Source organism: Strix uralensis, chromosome 5, assembly GCF_047716275.1.
Source record: "Strix uralensis isolate ZFMK-TIS-50842 chromosome 5, bStrUra1, whole genome shotgun sequence".
NCBI lineage: Eukaryota > Metazoa > Chordata > Aves > Strigiformes > Strigidae > Strix > Strix uralensis.
The window spans coordinates 4,858,404-4,883,553 of NC_133976.1; the positions used below are offsets into that span (position 1 = coordinate 4,858,404).

The following is a 25,150-nucleotide window of genomic DNA, read 5'->3' on the forward strand; positions in this document are numbered from 1 at the left end:
GGAGTGTCCATAATGGCAGAAGAAGGCCAAAACCCTGACTGACAAGGATGACCAGGAGCTCACATCTTACTAAAAAAATGCAAATTGTGCCTCATATCTGCATTTTTCATCATTGCTGCAGCAATCCAACAGGGGATCAGAGCAGTTGCTGCACACTGAGTGAATTCTGTATCATAGTATGCAAAATACTGAGTTGTTGCAGTTCTCCATGTGCCCTGCTTGCACCATGGGCTTGAAAGCCAGCCCAGGCACTTCCAAGGTTTTGGTACTGAATCAGATTTATGAACTGGTCAGTTATGGGCAGAAATGCCCTGGCAGGTTCCCACAACAGCCCAAAAGCCCATCCACGACATGCTTTGTGCTCCAGTTTCTCTGGCCAACATCTCCCCTTGCGACAAAAACTATCTTGCAACCATACTCTTGACCTTCTCCTCCCTCCTTCCAGCCCCCATTCACCACAACAGCCAAAATAACAGTGAAGAATTGAAGGGGCATATAAGTAAATTTTTTTATTTACAAAACAAAGATGAAAATGATGCATTTGGAAGCATCTCTCTGAAGCTGACTGTGAAATGGGCTTGAGGATGGCTTTTACTCTTTTAATGGCTCTTTCTGTATTAAGGAGGAAGATTAAGAATGAAATGCCACTAATTGCACATAAAGGCCCCGGCTTCCACAACAGTGTAAATGTACATTGTATTCAGTTTAATCTCCATCTGCCCCTAAGAGCATAATTGATTTTTTATTTTAATTTGAAGAAGCTGACACTTCTATTTCTTCACTGCCAGGTGGCTAAGCACATTTAATAAGAATGCATATGAATGGAGGAGTCTACAGTATGCCATTAAAGGTAATAGGTAACATATTTAAGGTCATAATGAGCTCGGGACTAAGTATTTCAGTCCAGGGATCAGGAGGGAAGGTGTATAAATACTTTCCTTACTAGGACTCTGTTGAGCAAGATATGGCTGTGGGTTAATAGATAAAGAAGGAAGCAGAGCTTTTTTTCACCAAGAGGATTTTCTGATCTCATTTCAGACAATGCCCCTTTGGTAGTTCACGTCCTGCCTACAGGTGACCATGGTTTTACTCTAGACTGGCTGAACTCTGACAGCCTCTGTGCCTCAGTTTGTCCATCTCTAAAATGGAGAGAGGAATATTGCCCCAGCTTTATAAACTGCTTGAAGAATTCACTGCAGAAAAATGCCAGTATCCTGTACCTTATAATTGAGTCTTGCCAACCCAGTGAGCCTTTTACTCCAAAGCAAATCCTGTGGTCCTTTCCTGTTACATCCCTCTTCTCCACTCTCCAGGATGGAGATATGCAGGATCCACTCCCTCTTGAGATAATGCAAAATCTCTGAAATATACCTAAAGCCACATCGTTTTTAAAAACATCGTGTGCTCATAGGTCTTACCTGCACCTCTGATAAACCACAAGCCTTAAAAATACTGTTTCTTGAAAAGAAAGATTTGAAAAACTAATATTTCTGGCCAGCTTGCATGCACAGATAATCCTCAGCAGCAACATGGTGATTTCTGGTGTCCTGCTTTTCCTCTTCCTCAGCCTTGGTGAAGGCTTACTGCTGGGCAGCTCATTGAGGTGCACAGGGCTGGGGAGGTCAGTGAGGATGAGGAAGGCAGCAGTTATGATGACCCACATCAGCTTTCAGCCCTTGTAGATGGAGGGGTTTTTAACAGAAAATAAAATACATCCCTGTTAAATGAGATGTTTTCTCATTCTCATGTGAAGCTAGAGGCCACACAGCAGGATGGGCAACAGCCATTACAGCTCTGTACACACAGCAGCCTGGGACTTCACATTCACCACACCCTGGAGCTCTCAGTGGACTGCTGGGGAATCAAACCACGCTGATTTAATTTCAATGACAAATATACTAAAAGGTATTTGCAGCAAGAGCTTGATTCTGCTCCGGTGCTGTTTGGATCCAGAGGACCCAGAGGAAAAAATAATCCTTGCTTCCCCCAAAATCTTGCCTCTAGAAAGGAAGCACTATACAGCTTGGAGACTGAATTCTAGGTGAACTAAAAGCTAGGTCCATAGAGGTATTTACAAATTTAAATCCTTCTTTGATTTTCTTTTGTAAACAATAGGCTTGAGGAATGTAAGAAAACTTTTAAGAAACCCAAAATGCTGTAACCAGCTGTGGAAGTGACCCCAGGATCTCAACTTCTAGGCAAGCATCAAGGCAGTTTCCTCAAAGTCCTTACTTTTAGTATGACACTGATATCCTTTTCTCCACTTTTGGACTACCATAAGCCTGCCCAGGACATGTCTGGTTACATTCAATCACCCCCAGGCTTCTACAGAGCCTTAGTAAGATTTAGTCCGATAGCAGCATCTGGTATCTTTGAAATTTGCACTCGCTCTGAAATCATCCAGAGAGACTCAGCTCCTACGTCTGTCACAGAGTTGCAGCCAAACCCAAAAAACTCAAGCTTGAAAAAAAATTGTAGCTGCTGCCACGTGTAGAGCCAGGCAGACAGAGAGGGTGAAAATCCACAGCACCCATCCTGGCTGCCCAGAAATACCTATAAAGGGGATGAGATAATACAACTTCAACCCCAAAATGCAGGACTCTTTCCTCTGTACCACTCAGTGAAAAGTGACTTAGGTTTTTCTGGATCCCAGTGGGCACAATAAAGGCTGCGCTCTCCCATAACCCAACCATAGACCCTGAAAGGATCATGGAAAAAAACCTGGATTTTGGCTGTGTGCAGACATCCTCACCCAGACCCTGTGGTGCCAGCAGAAGAAGATGCTCACAGTCACCCAGCTGTGCCATCTGAGTCAACCACTCTGATTTATACAGTGGCACCGATCTGATACCCTAAAAACATGGCATGGGACAGGTCAGTGAGAATTGGTGACATTTAATATGTCATAGATTTTTTGCAGTTCAACTGTATTGTGACTTCCCTTTTGATTTCATTAACTGGCATGGCTGGAGGCCAGGAATGACAATGGATCTGGACAGTGCTGTTTGTCCAGCTGTTGGCCAATGTGAACATCTGGCCATCATCTAAATCCTGCCTCAAAGTCAAGGAGCAGAGCAGGAGCAGCTTCTGACATTCATGCTAGCCTGACTTTTCCATGGGCTCAGCTGTACTGTGGAAAAAACCTACTTTCCCAGCTTGTTCCTGCCACTCTCACACCATAAATATTGACCAACTACACACCATAAACATTAATTCTGTCCCAGGTTTTCTTTTGGATGGAATCAACCAGTTCCCTGTGAGATGAAACCCAAGTGCGTTCAGGGGTTGCTTGAAGGATTTTCCTTTGTAAGCAGAATGATCCATGATAAATTTACCTCCCTCTGTCCTACACAGCTCTCCAACCCTAACCCAGCAAGACTCAACCTCAAGTACCCTTAGGACAGTCTGCCAGGATCCCATGGGAGGGATGAGCCATAAAAGTGCCACTCCACTGGGCTGCATTTTCAGGCTTTTTGCACTGAAATTTAACTCTTAGGGCCAGAAAGATGCCACAGGACTACCAGAGGAGACCATGGCCAAGTGCTAATGCAAGGTGACCATGGCCAGTGGCCTTGAGAAGAAGCCAGCCATGAGCTGGATGGATGGGACTTGGCCTGGAGACTGAACATCTCCTCTTACAGCAAACAAGCAGGGTAGATGCAGTGATTCACCAGCACCAGATGTGTCTTTTGGGGTGTTCACCAGAGAAGATACGCCACCAACAGCTAAAATATTTTAACATGAAAAATATCTCCTCCCTCCCCATTTTGACCACCTCATATTATAAGTCTGTGGTATAAATGTAAAACCTTCTTGGTACAGTGTTTTGAGAAAATAATAGGCTTTAGTACTCTGAAAAGTTTTTATCTAAAGGAGCGTGTCTTTTTGCACTGGGGGAATCACATTTTTCCTCGCTCAATGCAAACAACTTCTGTTTTCTTGTTCACATCTACAACTTCATATTGTAAAATGAGAGGTTTTACCCTGACAAATCTTCTTAGTGCTTGTCTCAATGTCCTTTAATTTGCCTTCTTACACACAAAAGGATGTTGCCCAGTCCTGTCAAGAGGAACTGCTTGCTAAAAAACATTGGATTTAAAGTAGTGTTTAGGTAAACCAATCACGCTCACAGTCTAGTGTTAATTGATTATGTTACTGTCTATGAAATATCCTATTTATCCAGGATCCACAAAAGACAGCTCATTACATTAGCATAAATAAAGAGCGCAAAGTAGGAGCCATGGCAAAGGGGGACTTGGCAAGAGATGCCAACAAGGCAGGGCCAGGACAAATATTCTCTGTTTAAAAAGCAAGAAGTTAAAAATGTCAGGGATTAAAGTTTATGTGACAATGCCTTCTTAAACTGGCAAGTGTAATGTCACTGTCACATAATTGGGATGTGTCAACGGATGTGCTTGAAAGGTTTATTTCAGTGGGTTGCACCTCCCTCCATCAGAACAACACAGTCTTCACAGCCAGTGCTCTTGACTCCTATTTGGTTTTACAAGAAGAGTATCTACAAACCCTGCCAGTGTTTGTAATGATGCCTTTTAACAAGGTTTCTCCAAGCATAATTCTGTGATAAGCAGCAAACAAGCTTCACATATTTATAACTGGGGTAGAAGATTGTTTCTCTTAGCTTGACCAGCCTCAGCTGGCCTAGGAAAATGTTCTGGAGAGCAAGGTAGAGCAAGCAGTGAGGGAGAAGGGCTGTGGACAGGTCATTCTGCATTGCCTGTCTACCTCCATTGACTGGCTTCAGAGTCTGGACAATTAGTCTGACAAGATGCCTGAGATGTAGCTCCAGATTAACACACAGAGATCTCGGATTCACCAATGTAGGCATCTCCATGTGGGTCAGGAGATGGATTCAGATGCCTGAATGGAGATGTCCAGTGCCATTTGTTTTGTTTTAGGGTGTCCCACCTGGTCTCCAACTACTGCTCTGGAAGGGTTGGATCTCTGACACGTCTTCTGCCACATCTGCTAGAAAGTCTTCTAGTTCAGGTCACTGACACCTACCCCAGGTGTCCAAAGTCAATGGAGATCCAGCAGTCAGCTCGTCAGGGGGATCTGGAGAACAACAAACAAATGCAGCTACCAAACTTAAGGGTGAGATGAACTGCTTTCTAGACTTGACTGTCTGCATTGACCAGGTATCTACCAAGTGTAATGGGAGCTCAGGCATATGAAGGCATCTCAAGTTGATTTTTCAGATTAATCTCACTCCTTACATACTTCAGTAACACCTTTGAGACCTTCTGGGGTACCGACGACCACATCCAAGAAGCAGGAATTGGGATTCTCTTCTGGGGAAATGTCAGTAATTTGGGGAAAGTGTCATAACTTATTATGAGCACTGTGGAAAATCAGGAAACTGAAGTAGCTGGGGGTTTTGGTCTGACAAATCTTACGTTCTTCTATTCTTATAAAATGACTTGTGCCCACCCAGCAGTAGGGTGGGAGCAGTGAGCTATGTCGATGGAGACAGATCTTGATCTGATCCGTGTGACAGCACAAGGCAGAGAATTTACATTCCTCCTCTGCTGAGTGACAACAGAAGCCAAGGCAGGGAAGGAATTTGACTTCCCTCATGACAAGCTTTGAAACGGACTTGCTTTTCACCTCAAATTTTCAAAAAATTGAGCCACTAGAAGCAGCTTTCCAGTCATGGATGGGACTGCACCTCCTGGCAGAACAGACTCCAAAGACATTTCTCCAGCTGTTTTAGAGCGCTCTGCTACAGCAAAAAGCCAGAAAACACAGCATGCAAAGTCATTCAAAGGTATTTGCACAGCAAAGGCAGAATTTTCAAAGGAGCCAGAGCAAATTCAGACCCAGTGGGAGAGGGGTAACATTTCCTTTGGACTGCGTGGAAAATCCTCCCTGTGTGTGCTTAGAAAGGTAGCCCTTGTGAGGGCAAACCATGCACTTAACAGAACAATTTCCCAAAAATATTAGCGCCAGCACTTGCACATCCTTGTTGGAGGCACAGAAAGGTGACTTTCCCACGTGACTGGTCACAGCCCAAGGAACCATCATCAGGCCATTCTGCCTCCCCATTTTTCATCTCACCAGGTAGTTTTAATGCTAATCTGCTTAAATGCCTTTTTATAGCTGGTAGCTGGAGGCTAGTTGAGTTAAGAAACCTTTACAGTTGTACAGTCGTTTACAGGGCTGCTTTAAGACATGGCATGTTTTATGTATGAAGTTTTATAACAACCATCCATATCAGAGCTGATGGAGAACATGAAAGCAATACAGCAGCACTCCTTCCTACAGCACTTTGTTACAGGTGACAAGAGATAGGAGATCCAAAGACCAAGTAAAAACGGTAGCAGGAAATTATCTTCCTAAGAGACTCCTAAAGAATGTAATGATAAATAAGACTTTTAAAGTTACTGTGAAACAAAGGGCTCCTTTAATTAAAAAGAAATCTGATCCCATAAAACGTTTAAGGTTGTATTCATCTGTCCGAACTAGGATATATTGAGATAACGCTATCTGGGGTATTAATCCCCTTTGTAATTGGTGAAGAAAATCACTGTAGGGACTTGGATAGGAAACTCATATCACTCTAGGGTAAATAGCAAATGTTGTATCCATGCTTGAGACTTCCTAACTCCCAAGTTTGAGTATTCACTCCTGTTATGCCCTGTCTCAGTGCACGTAAAACTGGCTCCTAGGACAAAAGCAGCCTGTGAGGCCCCTTGGTCTGGACCTTCAGGTGAAAAGAGTCCCAAATCCAACCCAAAGCCAAGAAGAAATCCTGGTCCCACAGATTCTGGTAGGGAGCAGAGATTCCCCATAGGGTCACTACTCATATGACAAAATTATGCATGTAGTTATAAGTTTTGCTACACTGCATCTACACTCCTTTGAATCTCTTTGAATTAAACCCTAAATGAGTGCCATCACTGCGAGGAGTTTTGCTCCCAGAAGTCAAACTAGAGTCTGCAAAACTACCTTAACTTCACTGTCACTGTAATCCTTCCCAATGCACATAGAAGTTCAAATCATCCTCCTCCCTATCCCAAAACACAGCTGTCAACTCCCATCTCCGTTTCTCAAGGCTGATTATAAACAGAAAGTCTTGCTTCTCCTGGAGTTTAACCAGTTTTTCTTTCATGCCAAAGTGGAGCACAAAAGTTGAGTTTCACTCTTAGTGATATCAGCCTTTCCATTTCCAGAGAGCTCAAAGTCCAGCTCCTGTGAATAAAACCACTTCCCCTCACTAAATGCTTCTTGTTTACACCCACAGAGCACCTGGGCATGTTTTCCAAGAAATGCATTTGTGTTCTCACTCCTTCCCATGGTGGTCTACCTCCAGGTAAAGCAAACTTGCATAAAGGCATTATAAGAAGTTCATAAGGAAGACATGTAGTGTCATGAGACTAAGTGAAAATATATGTAATGAAAGCTTGGAGTAAAAGCATTCTCTCCTAGGAGTGTTATCGCGTTAGCAGCACACACTGGTTACGAAGAGCTAATGTCCACTTTAGGTGGTATCAAGAGCTGGAGCAATTGAAAGATAATAAGAAGAAAATAAGTAATGAATCAATTTTATTGTGTGCCGTTGAGCAGTCCTTGCTGGAAGAGTGTGCGTTGATACTGCCCAATAAAAGGGATGGATGAGAACTGACAACAGCAGGCACAAGAACTCCCATGCTTTCTGAAGAAATAAATGATTTTTTGAAAGATTTTTGCCTTAGCTGATAGGATCCTTCTGAAAAAAACAGGATGCTTTCTTGTGGAGTTCAGTTTAGACACAGCAAGTGAAGAGCATGTTCTTTATTTATGGAGAGAGAAAATACCAGCTTATTGGAGAGACAAACTCAACGTTGCACCTTTCTTGAAGGTGGCCATGCTGGCTTCCTCAGGAAAGGTGACACTTCTGCCACTCAGATCTCCCCGTGGGACTCATCTCTGCTGCCACATCTCCCTTCTTCATGTACTACGTCTCTGAGATGCCACTCTCCATTTCACCTCTTAGATTTGGTACAGGTTCCCAACTCACTCTTGCATTCATGCTGCACACCTATCTAGAAAAAATATAGTTGCTGTAATATATTCCCTGTTGAAAACAGAGTTAAATGAACCCACACATGTATTTCTTCCTGCTACAGCAAGATTAGTTCCTGCAACCAAGCTAGCTTGGGTGTCTTCACTCTAGGCTGGATGGTGGAGATATATTTGTGAACCATTGTCTTCTGAAATGACACTCTGTGATGTAAAGACTCCCTGATTACTTAGGACCATTTCACACACAAGCTTGCATCCTCAGTTCACCACTGCAGGCTTCCACTACTATATAATTGCCTGATCTAGGCTGCCCAGATGCTCATTATGGTTAAACAGGCACCTCCAGAGAGTGATCCCAAGCACTGGTGAAGGGCCTGGAGCACATGTCGTACAAGGAGAGGAGCAGCTGAGGGAACTGTGGTTGTTTAGTCTGGAGAAGAGGAGGCTGAGGGGAGACCTCATCGCCCTCTACAGCTACCTGAAAGGAGGCTGCAGAGAGCTGGGGATGAGTCTCTTTAACCAAGTAACAAGCGATAGGACAAGAGGTAATGGCCTCAAATTGCACCAGGGAAGGTTTAGACTGGATATTAGGAAGCATTTCTTTACAGAACGGGTGGTTAGGCGTTGGAATGGGCTGCCCAGGGAGGTGGTGGATTCCCCATCCCTGGAGGTGTTTAAGAGTAAGGTTGACTTAGCGCTGAGGGATATGGTGTAGTTGGGAACTGTCAGTGTTATGTCAATGGTTGGACTGGATGATCTTCAAGGTCCTTTCCAACCTAGACGATTCTGTGATTCTGTGACTTCTAGATATTTGTCCCACGCAGGCGGAATTACATATCGGAGGTATATATGTCTTTGCCTGGAAGAGCAATCTAGACAACAAGCTTAACTTAGAAGCCCAATTTCTCCTGGTTAACCCTCAGTAAGAGCCCCCCAGTGTATATGCAGTGCCTATATGGTGAGGTTTTGTCTTGGGGTGGACACAAACTCATCGTCCTGATGCCTCAATCCTTTGTCATGTATCTGTGAGATTGTCAAAAGGACCAGGAGAAGAAAAGTCAATGATATTTCAGTTCCATTGTGATGAACAAGTTCCTCTTCTTACTGTTTCCTGTGTTCTGCTTTTTTTTTCATTCCTGTTTAATTCTTCATCAAAGCACAATTTATGTCTAATTTCAGGAATTTGGGTCAGTTCTGAATCTCACTGACCAATATGATTTCCCCCCTGTGTTAACCTGCAAACATCTGTGATGCCAAGCAGATGTCTTCTGGCCTTTGGAAATCCCTGGGTATTCAGGGGTTTCTGTTTCAGTTGTAACATCCTGAAGTGAAGAGGCAGGAGGACAAGAACATATGTTCTACGTCAGCATTAAGCTAACAGGTCTGCTACAACAGCAGCCTTTTATTAGGGCAAGGGTGAAACTGGAAGTAACAGTAGAAGAAGGTAGAAACACCACTTGGAGTGAGCCTGAAATAAGTATTGAATTCAAGAATAAATCCTAATTGAATGGTATATAATAACAGACCAACTCTTCCCAGGCAGAGAGGAAAAAATCTTGATTTTGGGACCCCACCTTGAGCTATGCCAAAAGCTAAGATCTCGGCAGAGGTCATGGGGCAACAGGTGGCAAAAGTCATTAGGCACGGATCTCCTTGTAAAAACTTAGGTTTCCAGCCTGTAGAGTTACTATTCTTGTGCAATAAGTAAAATTTAGGTCAGTTAAAACCTTGTTTTCAACTGTATGTGCCACAGGAAGACAGCTGTAAAACTTCACCCCTTCAGTGATGCAACACAGTCAGAAAAACTTTTTAAGAATAGACCTGGTCTCAGACACATACAATGACTGTGGATTTGTAAATCATTCTGACAAATACCAATTTTCTATCACTTCTTTGTTATAAAAAAGGACTTTTTGCTATGTTACGTTAGGAAAAGCATATTCAGGTTTTTCCTTCTGAACCAGCTATGGGAAAAACCACCTTGTGAATGCTACTTGCGTAGTTTACAAAAAGCCTGCGGGCATCTTTCCATGAGTATGCCTGTGTGTGCTTGCCTAACTATATTCCTGAATGAACCACTCTGGCAATAAACCCTGATTTACCTACAGACACTTTTCAGCTTCCAAGAGCCATATGTCAAATCATTCCCTAAACAGAATAACCTTTGCTCAGCTTCCCCAGGGAGCAAACACTGGATCAGAAAATCAATGTCTATTTGTCACCAATTGGCAGAGCCCAGAAGCACTTGCTGGGGAGCTGTGAGTGTGGGTACATAACCTCTTACCTATTGCATGGTTGTCTTCAAGCAAAGCTCCCTAGCGGCTTAGATAGGACATTAGGAAGACAATACTACATCTTCCTTGGCAAATACCAAGCAAATAAGTAAATAAAAGAAATTCCCATTAGAAACACTTTGTCACATTGTAAAATAAGTGTTTCGGTTATGAGGGAGGCTTTGGTTTTGTCCTTCCTTTGCAATAAAATTGAAAGGACAATTCCTTGAAAGGGAAAGACACCCTCTGCCTCAGGGTTTTAGCCATCCCTTCTAGCCTTGGACAATTCAGCTATTCCTGAAAGCAGTGTCCACCTCCACGTGCTGTATGACCAAGGCTCCCTCCCAAGCATAGAGGAGACCACCACCCTTACTCTGAAAACTGCCATTCCCCACATTGTGAGAGATTGTGGCCATCTGATATTAGACACCTCATTGTACCAGAGAATGAAAAGAAGGAAGAGGAAGCAGATGAGATGTACAGATACAGGAGCTGGAGCAACAACACAAGCTGAAGTTGCAAAACAGTTTAAGTCCTGTTTTTCAGAGGGTCAAACCTGCTCAAATGCATGTGGGGAGGGGTCTGCAATGCAATCAGGCAGCTGTTGGGACAGACTGGGATTTCTAGCCAAAGACAAAGCAGGGCAAAGGCTGTGGTTCTTCTCAGCTAAATGTAGCTGTTTAGGAGTAAGGTGTCTAAATCCAGCGGAGGGAGATCACACTGAGTGCAATTCATCTCACTATTGCAGACAGCAGTATTAAGAGGAGATGAATCTTCTTCAGAGAGCTCTGTTTCCCTTCACGGGCTCTGGAGGGAGCTCAGACAGCTAACTTGGACTAATGATCCAGCTTTGGACAGCTATAATTGACTGAGACAAATCCCAGCCCACTGATACTCAGGTCTCAGTGAGAGAAGATGACTTAATGGTCATGGACATCAAAAAAACCCAGACCGAAGGTGCTGCAGCCTCCTTAGGGGCAACAAGTGAATGTGCTGAGCTTATAACTACCAGCCTTCTTTGTTATAACTGCCACCACCTTAGCTCTCTCTTTTCTTAATTACATTTTTTCAGCTTTGCTTTGTCATCAATTTTTTCGGCAGAATCAGCATTTTTTAATCATGATATGGTCTCGGTGACAATACTTTTTTCACAGGCAAATTGGTCTTTCTTTAGCTATTTCTATAATTTGAATTTAACTTTCTCTATGAAGATGTTATCTACATCTGCCCAGGGATGCCCTTATGTTGTTTCAACTCCCTCAATGAGAATTAGAGTAGGATTCAATCAATTAAATGCAGCTACCTAAGGATGATGTCTCTATTTTAAGGTTGGGGTCCAGGCTCCCTCAGCAGTCGGTGGAGAGAGATAGACACTTACAGAGGGCAGTTCAGATCACGTCTGCCCCAGGGTAGGTGGATGGTGAGAGGGCTCCTTTCTCCCCTTGCAAGTCTAAGCTGGTTGTCCACAGGTCAGGTTAGGTGGGATGGATCCTACCACTAATATCTGTGCATTGTTGATCCAAATATGGGGATGCTATCACCTGCAGGACTTCCACTTCCCATGAATCCTCATCCCCTCAGTGGTGTTAGTTTTTGGTCTTAACCCACTGTTATGTTGTTTTCCATCCAAAACTCATGGTCTTCACTGGTTATGTTCTGCAACCTAGCAAATTCTGCTCAATTTTTCTAACTTTAAATCAGGGTATTTTCACAAGCTCCTTCTGAGACTGCCTTGTTTTTTTTGGAATGCCTATTCCTCTTCATGGCTACTCTCAAGTGAAGGATTCCACAAGTCCTCCGAAAATGCACCTTTAACTCAGAAAACACCGTTTCTTCACACTTTCTCAAATCTTTTCCCTGGTTCAGTATTCACTAATGCATGTGACACCTTTCCAAAACTTCATTCCTTGTAGAAGTGCCAAACCTTGCAGCACAGTTTGAAATTCAGTCCCAGCATCTGAAAGAGCCACTTCCATTCAAAATCTTGAGCAGCAACATCAAATGCAAAAAGCTGGCATGAACATTACAATGCCTGTAACAGAGCTGCAGATCTGGAATAGGCACTGCACTCATGAGCAACCACCCCAAAAAACATTTGGAGAAATATAGGAGTTTGTACAGCTCCATCACAAAGATGCCTGTCTACGTGTCAGAGATCTTAAGCTGTTCAAAAGCAATATACCCAGTGCCCTGCAGTCACAGTCTCCTCTCCAAAATTGAAGGAGAAAGTGAGTTCAGTATGCATACATAATTTAAGCTACAATACTTCCACACTAAGAGAAGTTGTATGTTGGGTATTTGTGGCATGGGTCCAGTGTTTGGGAACTAGAATGTGAAAACACATCTCCAGTAAATGGACTCATTTGGCCGAGATTGTTTTGTATCAGATCTCATCTAAGGGTGCGATTTACAGATCTGATCTAACCCCAGCTGGAGCCAAGAAAAAGATCCCCCTTGAATTCAGAAAACACAGGACTGACCTAAGTAACCTCATCACTGTGTTCATTGCTTTGGAAAACCACTGGATATCCTAATGAATGAAAAATAATAATGGTAAAGTTATTATTTTAAATAAAGTGCATATTTTACAACAACTTGCTTTATTAACCATCACCAGATTTCAGGTTACCTGTCACAGGAGAAACAATTCCCCCCTTGATATATTTTTTGTGACTTTTGTGTTCTTGCTTAAGCAGAGGAAGTCACTAAGCAGGGATTGAACCCAAAATCAAGATTCCACCACTCAGTCCTCCAGGAAGAACTGGTTCAGGCTAATCTGCCTTTTCCAGCACTTGCCTCCTACAGCACAAAATCAATGTTTGCATGTTGGATGATGTACTGGGCTGGGACTCACGCTGTCTGATTTCCTGGGTAGGATCCTAAAGATCCTAAGAGAAGTAACACAAGTCTCGTGGATTTTATTCCTCCCTCCCATTTAATTTCCATTGTGAACTCACTTGTGCTTCTCATACGGCTACCAAGAATTTGGCGGTCTCCGCACTTGACTTTTGTCCTGAAGAAAGGGTGTGCATGTTTCTCATCGGAGACCAGCTAGGAGAGTAACAAACAACAGTTTTAAGACAGCTGATGTTTTTTTTAGCAATCCCTGGGAGGAAACACTGTAGGTTAGCACAGGGGCAGTTCTGACTGAGGTTTCCAGGCTAAAGTCAGATTTCTTCCTGAATCTTAAGAAGGCATATTTTCTGCAATATCCATTGCATTGTTTCTAATCCCAACACCACCAACACACTTTTCCTGCACACCCAAGTGTTTTTCTGGAAGGAAACACCCCCATTAATCCAAAGAGTGAAACTTAGTCAGAGCATCAGGCCCTCTTCTGAAAGCTTTTTTGTACCTGTGAGGTTACATCATGCTCCTAACCTGTAGTTCTGCAGCTGAGGTTGCACCATAAATATGAAACGGAGTCCTGAGGAGGTTATTAGCTTAAAGTTAGGTAGCATTTGCTGTTTTGGAAACATCCCAGGAGAGGTAACTGAGGTCTCCTTCAGGATGACTGTCTGCAGCCTGACTTGAAGTAGTATCTCTACTGCAGCTGTAAAAAATGCATTAAAGGGAGTAGAAATGATGTCTTAGCTGTAACATTTATAAAACATCAAGGATGGCTTGTGAAAGAACCTGTGGTTTTCAAGTGCTAATGGAAGAACGGCTTGGGAGAGGTGAATATTTGCCAGGTCTCAGCAAATTAGCATTTTATTTCAAGACTCTCGATGAGCGATAGAACTCAGGGGAAAATAATCAAGGTCCTCTCTGGTTCATGCTACGTGAATTTTGTGAATATTTAACATTTTTCCAGTTGGGTAGGTCTCCATTTCTTAACTGATCTTTTCACATAAATAGGTACCCAGGCAGGCAGATTCCCACATCCAGCAAACGACCTGAAAGGACTCATCCAAACCCATGACCGTGCAGAGAAAAAGGCTGCCTGTTCCCTGGGGAAATCTCAGCTCTGCCAAAGAGACAGAAGAGCTGTAAAGAACAAAACTGTATTAGAGCTGATTTTTTTCTCTTTACCCTTTTTTTCGCCTGAGGAGGAGTCTGATCCCACTGAAGTGGAAAGGTGTGAGACAGGCGGATGGGCAAGCTCTGCCGCCTCGATGCGATCCCTGCCTGAAATAAGCCCAGGTCGGGTCTGCCCTCAGAGGGGGGTGGCAGGGTAGTGATGTAAGCACCAGGGATTGATTGACAAGATGAAATACTGCCAGTAGCACCTCCAAGCAGGATTAGGAGTCAGATCTCCAAAAGCATAGGATTAGGACACTGCCTGTCTGTCCAATAAATAACAATGCATCACCGAGAGAGGCTGGAGATACAGGATGGCTAAAAAAAGCATGGCAGCCCAGAAAATGCAGCTCATGGAGATCAACTCATCCATCCTCCTACCCCAAGCAGAAATTACCTAGCTGTCCCTGAGAGAAAACTGTCTAAAAAGATGGATGTTCTTAAAACCCTCCAGTGGCAGAATTTTTCCCTCTTCCCCCAACAACTCACTGTACCTCTTAACTAGCCTTATTCCTGAAAAAGGTGCCTTGATGCCAACCTAAATCCACACAGTTGCAGTTCAGATCTTGGGTGTTCTGTCTGGGCCACAAGGGCCATAAATTCAAGATCTTGGGGGTTCTGTCTGGGCCACAACGGCCATAAATTCAAATATTATCTCAAGCTTGAAGGAACCTGTATCTGGCCATCCCATTCTCACAAAAGATGGGCCCCAGCCACGAATCTGAATGTTGAATGCTCCCAAAGCTCAGCTCTATGGCAGGAGGTATAGAGAGGAAGCTGAAATTGTACTGTAATTTTTGTTTTATGGTTTGAGAGGAAAGTTTAATTTTCAGGAAAGAAATTGATCTGAAAAGCAAATTTTGAGCCTTTCAAACAGTTATCTAATCAGTCACAAACCCGGAGATCATCTTTTCACTAAAAAAACACATGTTTGGGTTTAAAATTCTGGTGTGAAGACTGTCCCACATGCACTTTCACAGCACCCATGAGAGAGCTCTCATCTCAGGTGGGGTTTCCTGGCACTGCCGTGTTACAAATAATAGTTAAATGTCCTACCAAAATGAACCAATTCAGGAAATCTAGAACTGCTTCTGGGTATGCTGAGGTGGGTGCTTGTACTCCAGTTTTAGACTCTGTGTTTGGCTTTCTCCTGTCATCTGTTAGAACACAGATATATAGGGTACCTTCATCTCAGTGGCAAAGCTGATTTAAGAAATCCCTGCCTCTTGCCCCAGCTCTGCAGTTCACCACCCTCATCAGCTGTGCCATGTTAAACTTTTTAGGAGTTTCCCTATTCACAGGATCAGCAAAGTGGTCTGAGTTAAAGGTGCACCAAATCATGTCAGTAATTACTTGAAGGGCAGCTGACCCTTCTGGGCTAGCTGCAAGCTGCTGCACTACAGAATAAAATGAGGCCATACAAACTATCATCTGCTCTGGTGGTTCAAACAACCTTCATCTCGCTCGTTACTGCGATGGACTAATTGTGATCCATGGGCTGTAAGGTGTCCTCAAAATGTGAAAAATTGAAAGAATTGTGGTTGTCCTCCAGTTTACTCAGAGGAAGAGGAAAATGCAGAATGATTTATTGACTGGTCCAAGATAATGTACAAATACTGTAGCAAAAGCCAGCCACTGAAACTGGAGTTTCAGTCCACTGTCTCAATGATTAAATCATGCCTCCTTTAAGCTGGATTCCTACTAACGGTACATGCACTGGTCAGTCCAAGATGGGCTCTGCACTCCAGTGGACCAGCAAGGAAGAAAGGTGATTTTTCTGCTGTTGTGAGCTCTGTGCCTGACTGGGGGAGTGGGGTCTGGCCTCCAATTACTTCCACTGGTAAAGATGAGCTCCACCACCATCACTGAAGCCTGTAGCCACTGAGATGGTGTAGGATTATCATCCCCATAGGGATGCAGGGTGAAGCAGAACCGTTGTCCTTATACAGATGTAGGGTGATATATGACCCTGAGAGGGTCAGCCCTGATGGAGGATCATCATCCCCATAGGGGTGGTGAGATTTGTAGGAGGTTCCTCTGTGGTTATGTAGGACATGCCGCTTTTTCCTCCTAACAGAGGTGAAGGGTGAATGGGACATGCTCGTGGACTGATTTGCACAGCTGAGGTGTTCTGAATGAGGGGAGGGAAAAGGGAGGCTGAGACCTGCTTCTTTCTGCATATCAACACAGCTTGACACAGACCTGAAAGCCACTTCCTTCTGCCCTGCTGTCTTACACGGCCAGGGGTGAGGTGGGCAAACAATGTGTGAGAGCCTCAGCTCCAAGCCAAATGCAGCATGCCAACAATGCCACAGGCCCTGTAAGGAATGAAATTATTCCCATCCATTCAGAGCAAGACATTGAGCATCTCGTAATAACATAGCTAAAGCACTTATTGGAAATACAAAAGAATTATCTTGACAGTTACTCCTTGGAGTATCCTGCAATATAAAGTCTCAGCTGATATAAAAAATGGTGTTGGCCTCCTGCTTGTGAATATAACCTAGAACTGAGTGTTAAATGTGCTAGGCCTTGTAAAAATGGGTAATGCAGCAAGAATAAGGTCTATCTACTATTTAATCAGCAGGGATCATTGCTGCTGGCAGTATGAATAAAGTCTGCTCCAGGTATCAAAGGATGTTTTCTCAAGAGACCTTGTTTTCAGAAGCAATTTCTCCATCAGATGAGAAATAAAATCAGATTAATAATTTAAATGAGTGTCATCCTGGAAAGGGCAGTTTCCTGTGCCCTCCTCCAACTTACCACAATAACCACCTCAGACCTGCCGCTGCCTCTTCCTCATCCCCATCATCACACTGAGAACCTTTGGGGTACAAAACACCTGAGTGCTTATGGGGCAAGTGAGTTCCAAAAAATAAAAAAATAAAAATAAAAAAACAGAACTCATGTTTTTGTGACTGTTTTCTGACACATGGGGCCATCGCTGAACTGCCTGTGGATGAAGCAGACTTACTTCATCTGAGAGCTGACCAGAATGAATCAGAGGAAGATGTCCTTCAAGAGGCTGTCTCCAGTGGCTATGAAAGGAGCCAGGAGACATCTCAACAGGGGACACCTAAAGCCAGGTGAGATGGATGCCACCCAAGAGTAGCTCATACAGAGCGGGGACTGGCTTTTTTGTCCTGTGATTGTACCAGGACTGCTATAAGGGCATCCAGGGCCATGGCAACATTACAAAAAAGTAATAGACCTAAAAAAACCAGCAGGTCTTTGCACACAGAGAGGGGAACGCCGTCTCCTGCACTCTTATTTCCTCCTCAGCTGCTGCAAGGAGTGGCAAATGCAAATAAACTGGAGCCCCTGGCCCAGTGCCGAGTATCCTGCCTGATCCCAAGCCAGCAGCTTTTCACAGCTAAGTGCCCTTGAAGTGAGGAAGCCTTGAAAAACGTGTCCTCCCCCAGGTCTGTTTTGAAATCGGAGCCCAGCCACACTGAGGGCTCTGCGTGTAAGCCGGTACCTGCGTTGCATGTCAGACATCCCAGACGGTTGTGCTTGGGAAGGGATGATATGCAGGCAGTTGTCATTAGCCATTGCACTGGGCTGGACAATTCTCAGTGCTCCAAAACACCCTTTTTTGTAACAAATGACTGATTTGTCTTTTCAAACAAGGGCCAAAACCAAAAAAAGCATATTCTCCTCAAGGAATACAGGCAGTCCTTTGCAATGGAAGATAAGTACCAAAGGTCAAGAAGAAAATGAACAGCGTCTCAACACTTTTGGGATAAAATAGAGCAGGATTACTGGGAAAAAAAAGTGCACTCTAATGTAGTTCAGCACCATGCACTTATTTTACAATGTTTTCTGGCAAAGGGCACTGCTGGTTTCTCTAATCAGATCTGTCCAGCCCAAAATGCTTGCACTGATCCGTGCTGCTACTCTTACTGCTGCTGCTCTTCACTGATGTGTTGAGCCCACATGCCACACTCACACCACACAGGAATGGCACAGAAGGTGCCCAGCTGTGATGTCCCCAGTCAAGGTTAGGTTTTAATGAGTAACGAGATATCCTCCCCTGCCCGGACTCCAGTGGTGATGGGTTCCATCACGCCTACAACTCAAGTGAATGTAAAAGCTCTCTTTAAGCCCAAAATGAACATCTGATTTTTCTCAGCCACTGTCTTCTCAGCCAGAAAAGATGCATAAACATCTCATAATGGTGCTGTCCTTTTGAGAAATGAACAGGTAGATGTAAAGAACTATTCTAATAGCTTTCTCTGACAAGTTTTTCTAGTAACTTTCTCTGTACTGGAATAGTTTTGCCACAAACCCTGTGACTCCAATGACACCTATTATTCCTGCAGGTTTTTCTGTGGGAAAAAAAAAAAAAATCCCATTTCCTTTCTAATTCCTATCTTCTTAAATTCTTATCATTCTTCTTGCCTTTCTCCAGACTCCAGCATGTATACATCTTCCTGCAATAACAAAACTGGGCTGAACCCAGCAACTGCCCCAAGTTTTCTCTAAAACACTCCAGATAACCTCCCAGAACAGGATGTACTTTCCTCCCAACACCTTTTCTGTTGACTCACATTTTGTCTGCAGGCCATTTACAGCTCCTGATCCTCTTTCCAGCCAGCTCTGCCACTTCCTGCCTCCTTCCCTCCTTATCACTCATTACATTTCATTCTGACTTCTGAACCACCCCTCCAGTTTAACAAAAACATTTCTAATTCTCACCCTAACCTCCCAAATGTTTGCAGACTCTTCTAGCTTGATATCCTTGATCATCGCCTAAGGTTGTAGTTTATCTTACCTAACTTTAGATGCCTACTTCAGAGCCATTCCACCTCTTTCGATGCAGCAAAAAACAGCTTTCTGAGCAGTTGGTGAGGGTTTGTCTGGAGGTGGTGCTCCTGCAGAGTTCACAGGAGCCATATATTCCCTGCTTATTTATGAGAGAGTCACTAGGGCAGCAAGAAAAGCCTTCCCCAAGTCAAGATACAGCCAGTCATCCTCTCAGAGCAGAAAATGAAATTGGCTTGACATGATTTAGTCTTGTCAAATCCACGTCGGCTGTTTTTTATTACCTTATTATCCTCTAGGTGCTTATAAATTGATTGTTTGATAATTTTTATAATAGTATCTTCCAGGCTACTGGAATAAAGCTGGCCAGTCTCTGATTCCCCAGACTCTCATTCCCCTCCATCTCACAGACAGGCACAGTGTTTGCCCTTCTCCAGTCCTCCAAAACCTCCTCGCCAAGTCCCCTGTGATAACTTCCGAGGAGCCAGACTTTACTCTGCCCACTTCACATCTACTCCTGCACGGGTTTCTTCAGGCCCTTGAATACATCAGACTTGCCTCCTCTCATCTTTTAACCTGTTCTTGCTGGGCACTGTCTCTGCTCCCATTGTTTTAAATTAATTTTGCTTGCTAATACTTTTTTGAAGGGTGAAAAAAATAAGGTATTTTCTGAGGTTTCCATTATTTAGCTTTCCACTCTCTGAGAATTCATGGATTTACTCCATCCTCTTGCATTCATGCATGTACAGAATTGCCTGGATTGGTTTTTGCATCTTTTATTACTTGAAACTGCTTTGGTGGCTTGGCTTTGATTTTATGCTTACGCACATGGCCTAATATTTAAATTCAGTTTTCTTGGGTCTTTTCTTTTTCTTTAATGACACCTTTATTAATTTCTATTTCTTAGGAAATTTCTTGTTTGGCTACTTACTTGGTTTGCTTTTTCTTACTTTGCTGTTTGGTCAAACGTCATCAATACTTCTCACCAATATCTCTGTAAGCTCCAAAGATGAATGGATAGATTGAAGTAAATCAGCATAAACTGACCAATGCACTGTGAGACTCTCCAGACGTTTGTCCAACCAAGGTTAAGGGAAAAGAGAAGAATTGCAGCAGTTATCTTCTCTTTTCTGTCACTCTTGCCGCTGACGTTGGCTGGAAAGTCCTGCCATCCCACGGCTTTGGAGACCCTTACCCTGAACAGATAAGGGAGCACATTTGCTCTCTGAACTTCCCTGCTTGCAAAACAGCTTTGCATCAACTCAGGATAAAATCCACAACCCCAAAGGAAAATTTCCCTAAGGAAAAGAACCGGTTGAGCTGTGGCACCTGAGGGCACCGACTCAATGTTTGGGTTTAGCTGCCCTGAGGGTTGCAGCTTGCCCTGCTCACAACCAGGAGGACAAACACTTTGGGAATGGTGCCTGGTATAAACCTGATCTGGTGCCTCCCTGTGTGTCTGAGGAGAGATGGAAAACCCTGGGGGAAAAAACAGGGAGACAGCTGTGGGGCATCTTCATTGCCAAAATAACATAGCAGAATTTAGTAGCCAGAACTCCGAGACTCCACCTCGGATACAGCTGAGCCTTAAGGGCATTTTGCATGGGTTCAGAAAATCCAAATATTTTGAAGTGCAAATCATGCTTTTGATAAAGTAGAGCTGTGGTTTCACGGTGGAGTGTCGACCAGCAATAGCCACTAAAGGATATCTGCCTCCTCCTGCAACGAGGGGTGAAATCAAGGGGTTTTCTGTTTATTGCCCCTTATAGCCTGAGTGTTTTCACACGTATGAGGTATTGCGCTCTCTCGTAAATGTATCAGCACTTGAAAACACAGCCTCAGACAACTTTGCACTGCTGAACACAGCAGAAGGGAGAAATCACCGTTAATTGGGCTAACGAGAAAAGGGAGGAGGCACAACTGGTTTGGAGAAAGCCTTATGAAAACTGTCCCCTTGTGCAGACCCATGCAATCCACTGATGCCATCTCTGACAGATAACTTGCAGGTTATTCATAGAAAATGAAATTTTGTTTAAGAAACACTGATCTAGTTTAAATGTCATTTTTTTCCATGTGTTCGCCAATTGCTGTGCCATACCTGGGCAAATAGAGTCTGAGGCAATTCCCAGGTGAAAAATTATCATCCAGCAACCAATTCTTGAAAATGGTTCTTTAGCAGCAGCCTAGGAAATCTGAGAAAACACAAAATGTTAGAGCCTGAGTAAATCTGTGTTAAGATATGCATTTGCCTAATAGATGCTTCCACATATGGTGTGTTCCACTGGCTTATACAAGAGTATCAACTTTAATATTTGAGTTAGAATTTAATATAAAGGCAAGGGATTGCAAGAAACAATCAGATTTACCAACTCAGGGGAATGAGCCTTTTTATGAAACTAACAATTACACATATAAAATCAGCTGAAAATGAGTTAGCAAGATCAAACTTCCAGCTTGCTGACTGAACTCATGATTAAACCGTGATTAAAATCGGAGAGCTAAATGAACAACTATCAACCCAAAATTCAATTAATCCTTGAAAAAAAGGAGGGACTATTTCTGACGGGGGTTATTTCAGCAATGTGGAGTCAGCACGTTGGTATCAGGGGATGCGCTGGCTCAGTTGAGGGGCTGGGAAAATTCAGTGCAGGCAGCAACAGGAGGAGGGACAAGCTTCCAGCCAGCTTGTCTAACCTCTGCCCGAACTGCCTGGCACTGCTGACCTCACCAGGACAGGGGATTCCCAAGCCCCTACATAACCCAATTCCCTCCTGTGTTGTAAACAAGACCTACGTGGGAAGCAGGCCAGCTCCCATGATTTTCTTGTCTCGTAACATTTACCGTTGTTTTTGAGGCCATTGCTCAGAGTCATATGATATGATGAGATTTGCAGCCTCTTTGGCTTTATAACTAAATGCAAGCTTCTGTCTCTCAAAGTCAGGGAGGAAAACTCAAGCGCGTGACCTCAGTGCTCCTTAAAGATGGTCTCAGGTATACTGAAAAAAGAGAGAAAATGAAACCTACCCTCTGGGGAGGAGGCTGTAAAGGGGAATGGGACCAGTATTACACAGACTAGCAAAAAAACCAGGTTTGAGGCTGCAGTTTGAGATCCTGACTCCATCAGCAGACCCTGCAATGTCTCAGATCATCTTGCCACAGACCACAAGAATAGGGCCATAGGATAATTTGTGTTGGAAAGGACCTGGGGAGGTGTCTGGTCCAACCTCCTTCTTAAATCAGGGTGAGTTCTGAGATCAGACCAGGATGCTCAAGGTTTAATCTGGTCTTGAAAACCTCCAAGGACAGAGCCTGTTCAGCATCATGGGGCAGCCTGTGTCACTGCTGTCCTGGAGAAAACAGCTTTTCCTTACATCCAACCAGATCCTCTTGTGTTTCCATTGATGCCCGTTGTTCCTTGTCCTCCCACCACACACCACTGGGAAGCATCTGGCTCTGTCTTCCCGATGTCCTTCTCAAAGGGATCAGCAGGCTGCTATGGGCTGTCCCCAAAGCTGTCTCTTCTCCAGCTCCCTCAGCCTCTCCAACCAGGGCAAGTGCTGCAGCCCTCAGCATTCTGGGCGCCCCCAGCCCAGCACCCTCAACCCCCCCTCCAGGGCTGACTCCCTGCTCTCCCAGCCCAGCACCACCAAATCCCTGACTAGCACCATCCCCCTCCTCTCCCAGTCCAATAAGCCCAAAGCCTTATTGGGACAATCTTTATCTTCACACTATGCCTGCACCCCTGACCCTGCTGTACACCCCCATGCTCCCAGACCAGCACCCCCAAAGCCCTGCTAGGATGATTTCATGCACCCCCCCTCCCCAGTTCCCACAAGCCCTGCTGGGACTCGCTCTATCTTCCCCAGCCCAGTACCCCCAGTCACCCTGGCAACCTTCCTACCCTCCCCAGACTGGTACCCAAAACTCCACCAGGATTCCCCCTAACCCAGCACATCAAACCTGCCAGGACCATCTCCACCTGGTACCCCAAACTCTGCTGGGTCCCCCTACCCCAGCCTAGTACCCAAACCCCACCAGGACCCCTGCAACCCAGCACCCCAAACCCCACAGGGACCTTTCCAACCTGACACCCCAATCCATGTCAGAATCTTCCAGCCCAGCACCTCAAACCTTACTGAGACTCCCCCAACCCAGCACCCTAAACCCGACTGGGCTCTCCCCATCCTGACACACCAAACACCTCTGGGACTCCCTCAGCTCAGCATCCCAAACCCCAGCAGAACCCTCACCCACCCAGCCCAGCTACCCTATCCCCACTAGGACTCCCCCAACCCAGCACCCCAAACCTCACCACAACTTCCCCAACCTGGCAAACCAGTCTCCACCAGGACCCCTGATCCCCATCTCCACCTCCATCCCTGTCCCCATCTTAGTCCCCATCCCCATCTCTGTCCCCATCCACATCCCCGTCCACACCCACATCTCCATCTCAATCCCCACCTCCCTCCCTGTCCCCATCTCCATCCCTATCTCCATTGCCATCCCTTTCCCTGTCCCCATCCCCTTTCTCATCCCCATCCCTGTCACCATCCCCATCCTCGTCCCCCTCTCCATCTCCATCCCCTCTCCCATGTCCATCCCTGTCTCCATCCCCATCTCCATGCCCATCTCCATCCCTGTCCCAATCCCCATCTCCATCTCTCTCCCCATCCCTGTCCCTATCTCTGTCCCCATCCACATCTGCATCTCCATCCACATCCGCATCTCCATCTCCATGCCCATCTCCATTCCCACCTCTGTCCCCCTCTCCATCCCCATCCCTGTCCCCATCCCCATCTCCATCCCCACCTCCCTCCCTATCCCCATCTCCGTCCCCATCTCCATCCCCATCCCTGTCCCTGTCCCCATCCCCATTCTCATTCCCATCCCCATCTCCATCTCCATCCCCACCTCCCTCCCTATTCCCATCTCTGTCCCCATCCCTGTCCCTGTCCCCATCCCCATTCTCATTCCCATCCCCATCCCCGTTCCCCTCTCCATCTCCATCCCCTTTCCCCATGTCCATCCCCATGTCCATCCCCATCTCCGTCCACAACCCCATCCCTGTCCCCATCCCCATCTCCACCTCCCTCCCTGTCCCCATCTCCATCCCCATCCCTGTCCCTGTCCCCATTCCCGTCCCCTTCTCCATCTCCATCCCCTTTCCCCATGTCCATCCCCAGCCCCAGCCCTGTCCCCATCCCCCTCTGGATCCCCATCTCCATCCCTATCCCCATTCCCATCTCCGTCCCTTTTCCCATCCCCATCCCCACCCCCGCCCCGCCCTCCCCCGCCCCCGGCTGTAGCCACCGCCCCCGGGGGCGGGAGGGGGGGGCGGTGGCGGCTCGGCGCCGCTTTTGTGCGCGGCGGGGCCGCTCCGCTCCGCACCTCTCCGCTCCTTTCCGCGTCTCTCCGCGTCGCTCCGCGCTCCCCATGGCCGCCCCCCGCCCGGCGCAGCGCTGCGGCAGCGGCGCGCTGCTGGGTCGCTTCGGCGTGTTGCTGCAGGCGCTGCTCGCCCTCTGCGCCTTCAGCACCCTCATGCGTAAGTACCGCGGGGCCTCCCCTTTCTTTGTAGCCAGCACCAGGCTTTGGGGTTTTCTACCTGTAGGGTTTAGGGCGGAGGGACGGGCGGTGGTTCTTAAACTCCTTGCGAGCTGGTGGCAGCGGAGCGCCTGAATTTGCGGCTGGAATTATCAAAACGGGCTCCGCTTGTGTGAGCCAGCGCTGAGCCGCGCTTAGAAAGTTTTAATGAAGCGTGAAAACTAACGGTGTAACGCGATGATTCACGAGGAGGAAGCGAGCGGTTGCGGGTATACAGGGTTGCTCGATTAGTGATGGTGCCCTTAATTGCGTTGTTCTGTTTAACTTTGCTTAAACTTTAAAAGTTTTAGAGCTTCAGAGGCTGGGAAAGGAGGTTACTGAGGGAAATATGTTTTGCTGATTACTGTGAAGGGGTAGTAGTGAGAAACGGTGAGGAGCACTAATAATGAAAGTTTATTAATGAGAAAATTTAGCGTTGTTTTGTGCTGCAGCTGCGTTCTACCGAGAGCGACGTCTGCGTTGCTCTTCTT

General features: G+C 45.4%; 1 protein-coding gene across 2 annotated transcripts in view; it reads left to right on the forward strand.

Moving 5' to 3' along the window:
• The first annotated feature begins 24,427 nt into the window (after positions 1–24,427).
• The window catches only part of LOC141943944 (store-operated calcium entry regulator STIMATE-like), a 37,238-nt gene continuing 36,515 nt past the window's right edge, over positions 24,428–25,150 (forward strand). For both annotated transcript variants that reach the window (XR_012629112.1, XM_074869717.1), the window contains exon 1: positions 24,428–24,621. Coding sequence is in view for 1 of the 2 variants with exons in the window: in XM_074869717.1 (XP_074725818.1) it covers positions 24,513–24,621 (109 nt within the window). In the remaining variant the exon portion in view is untranslated. The remainder of the gene's footprint in view (positions 24,622–25,150) is intronic.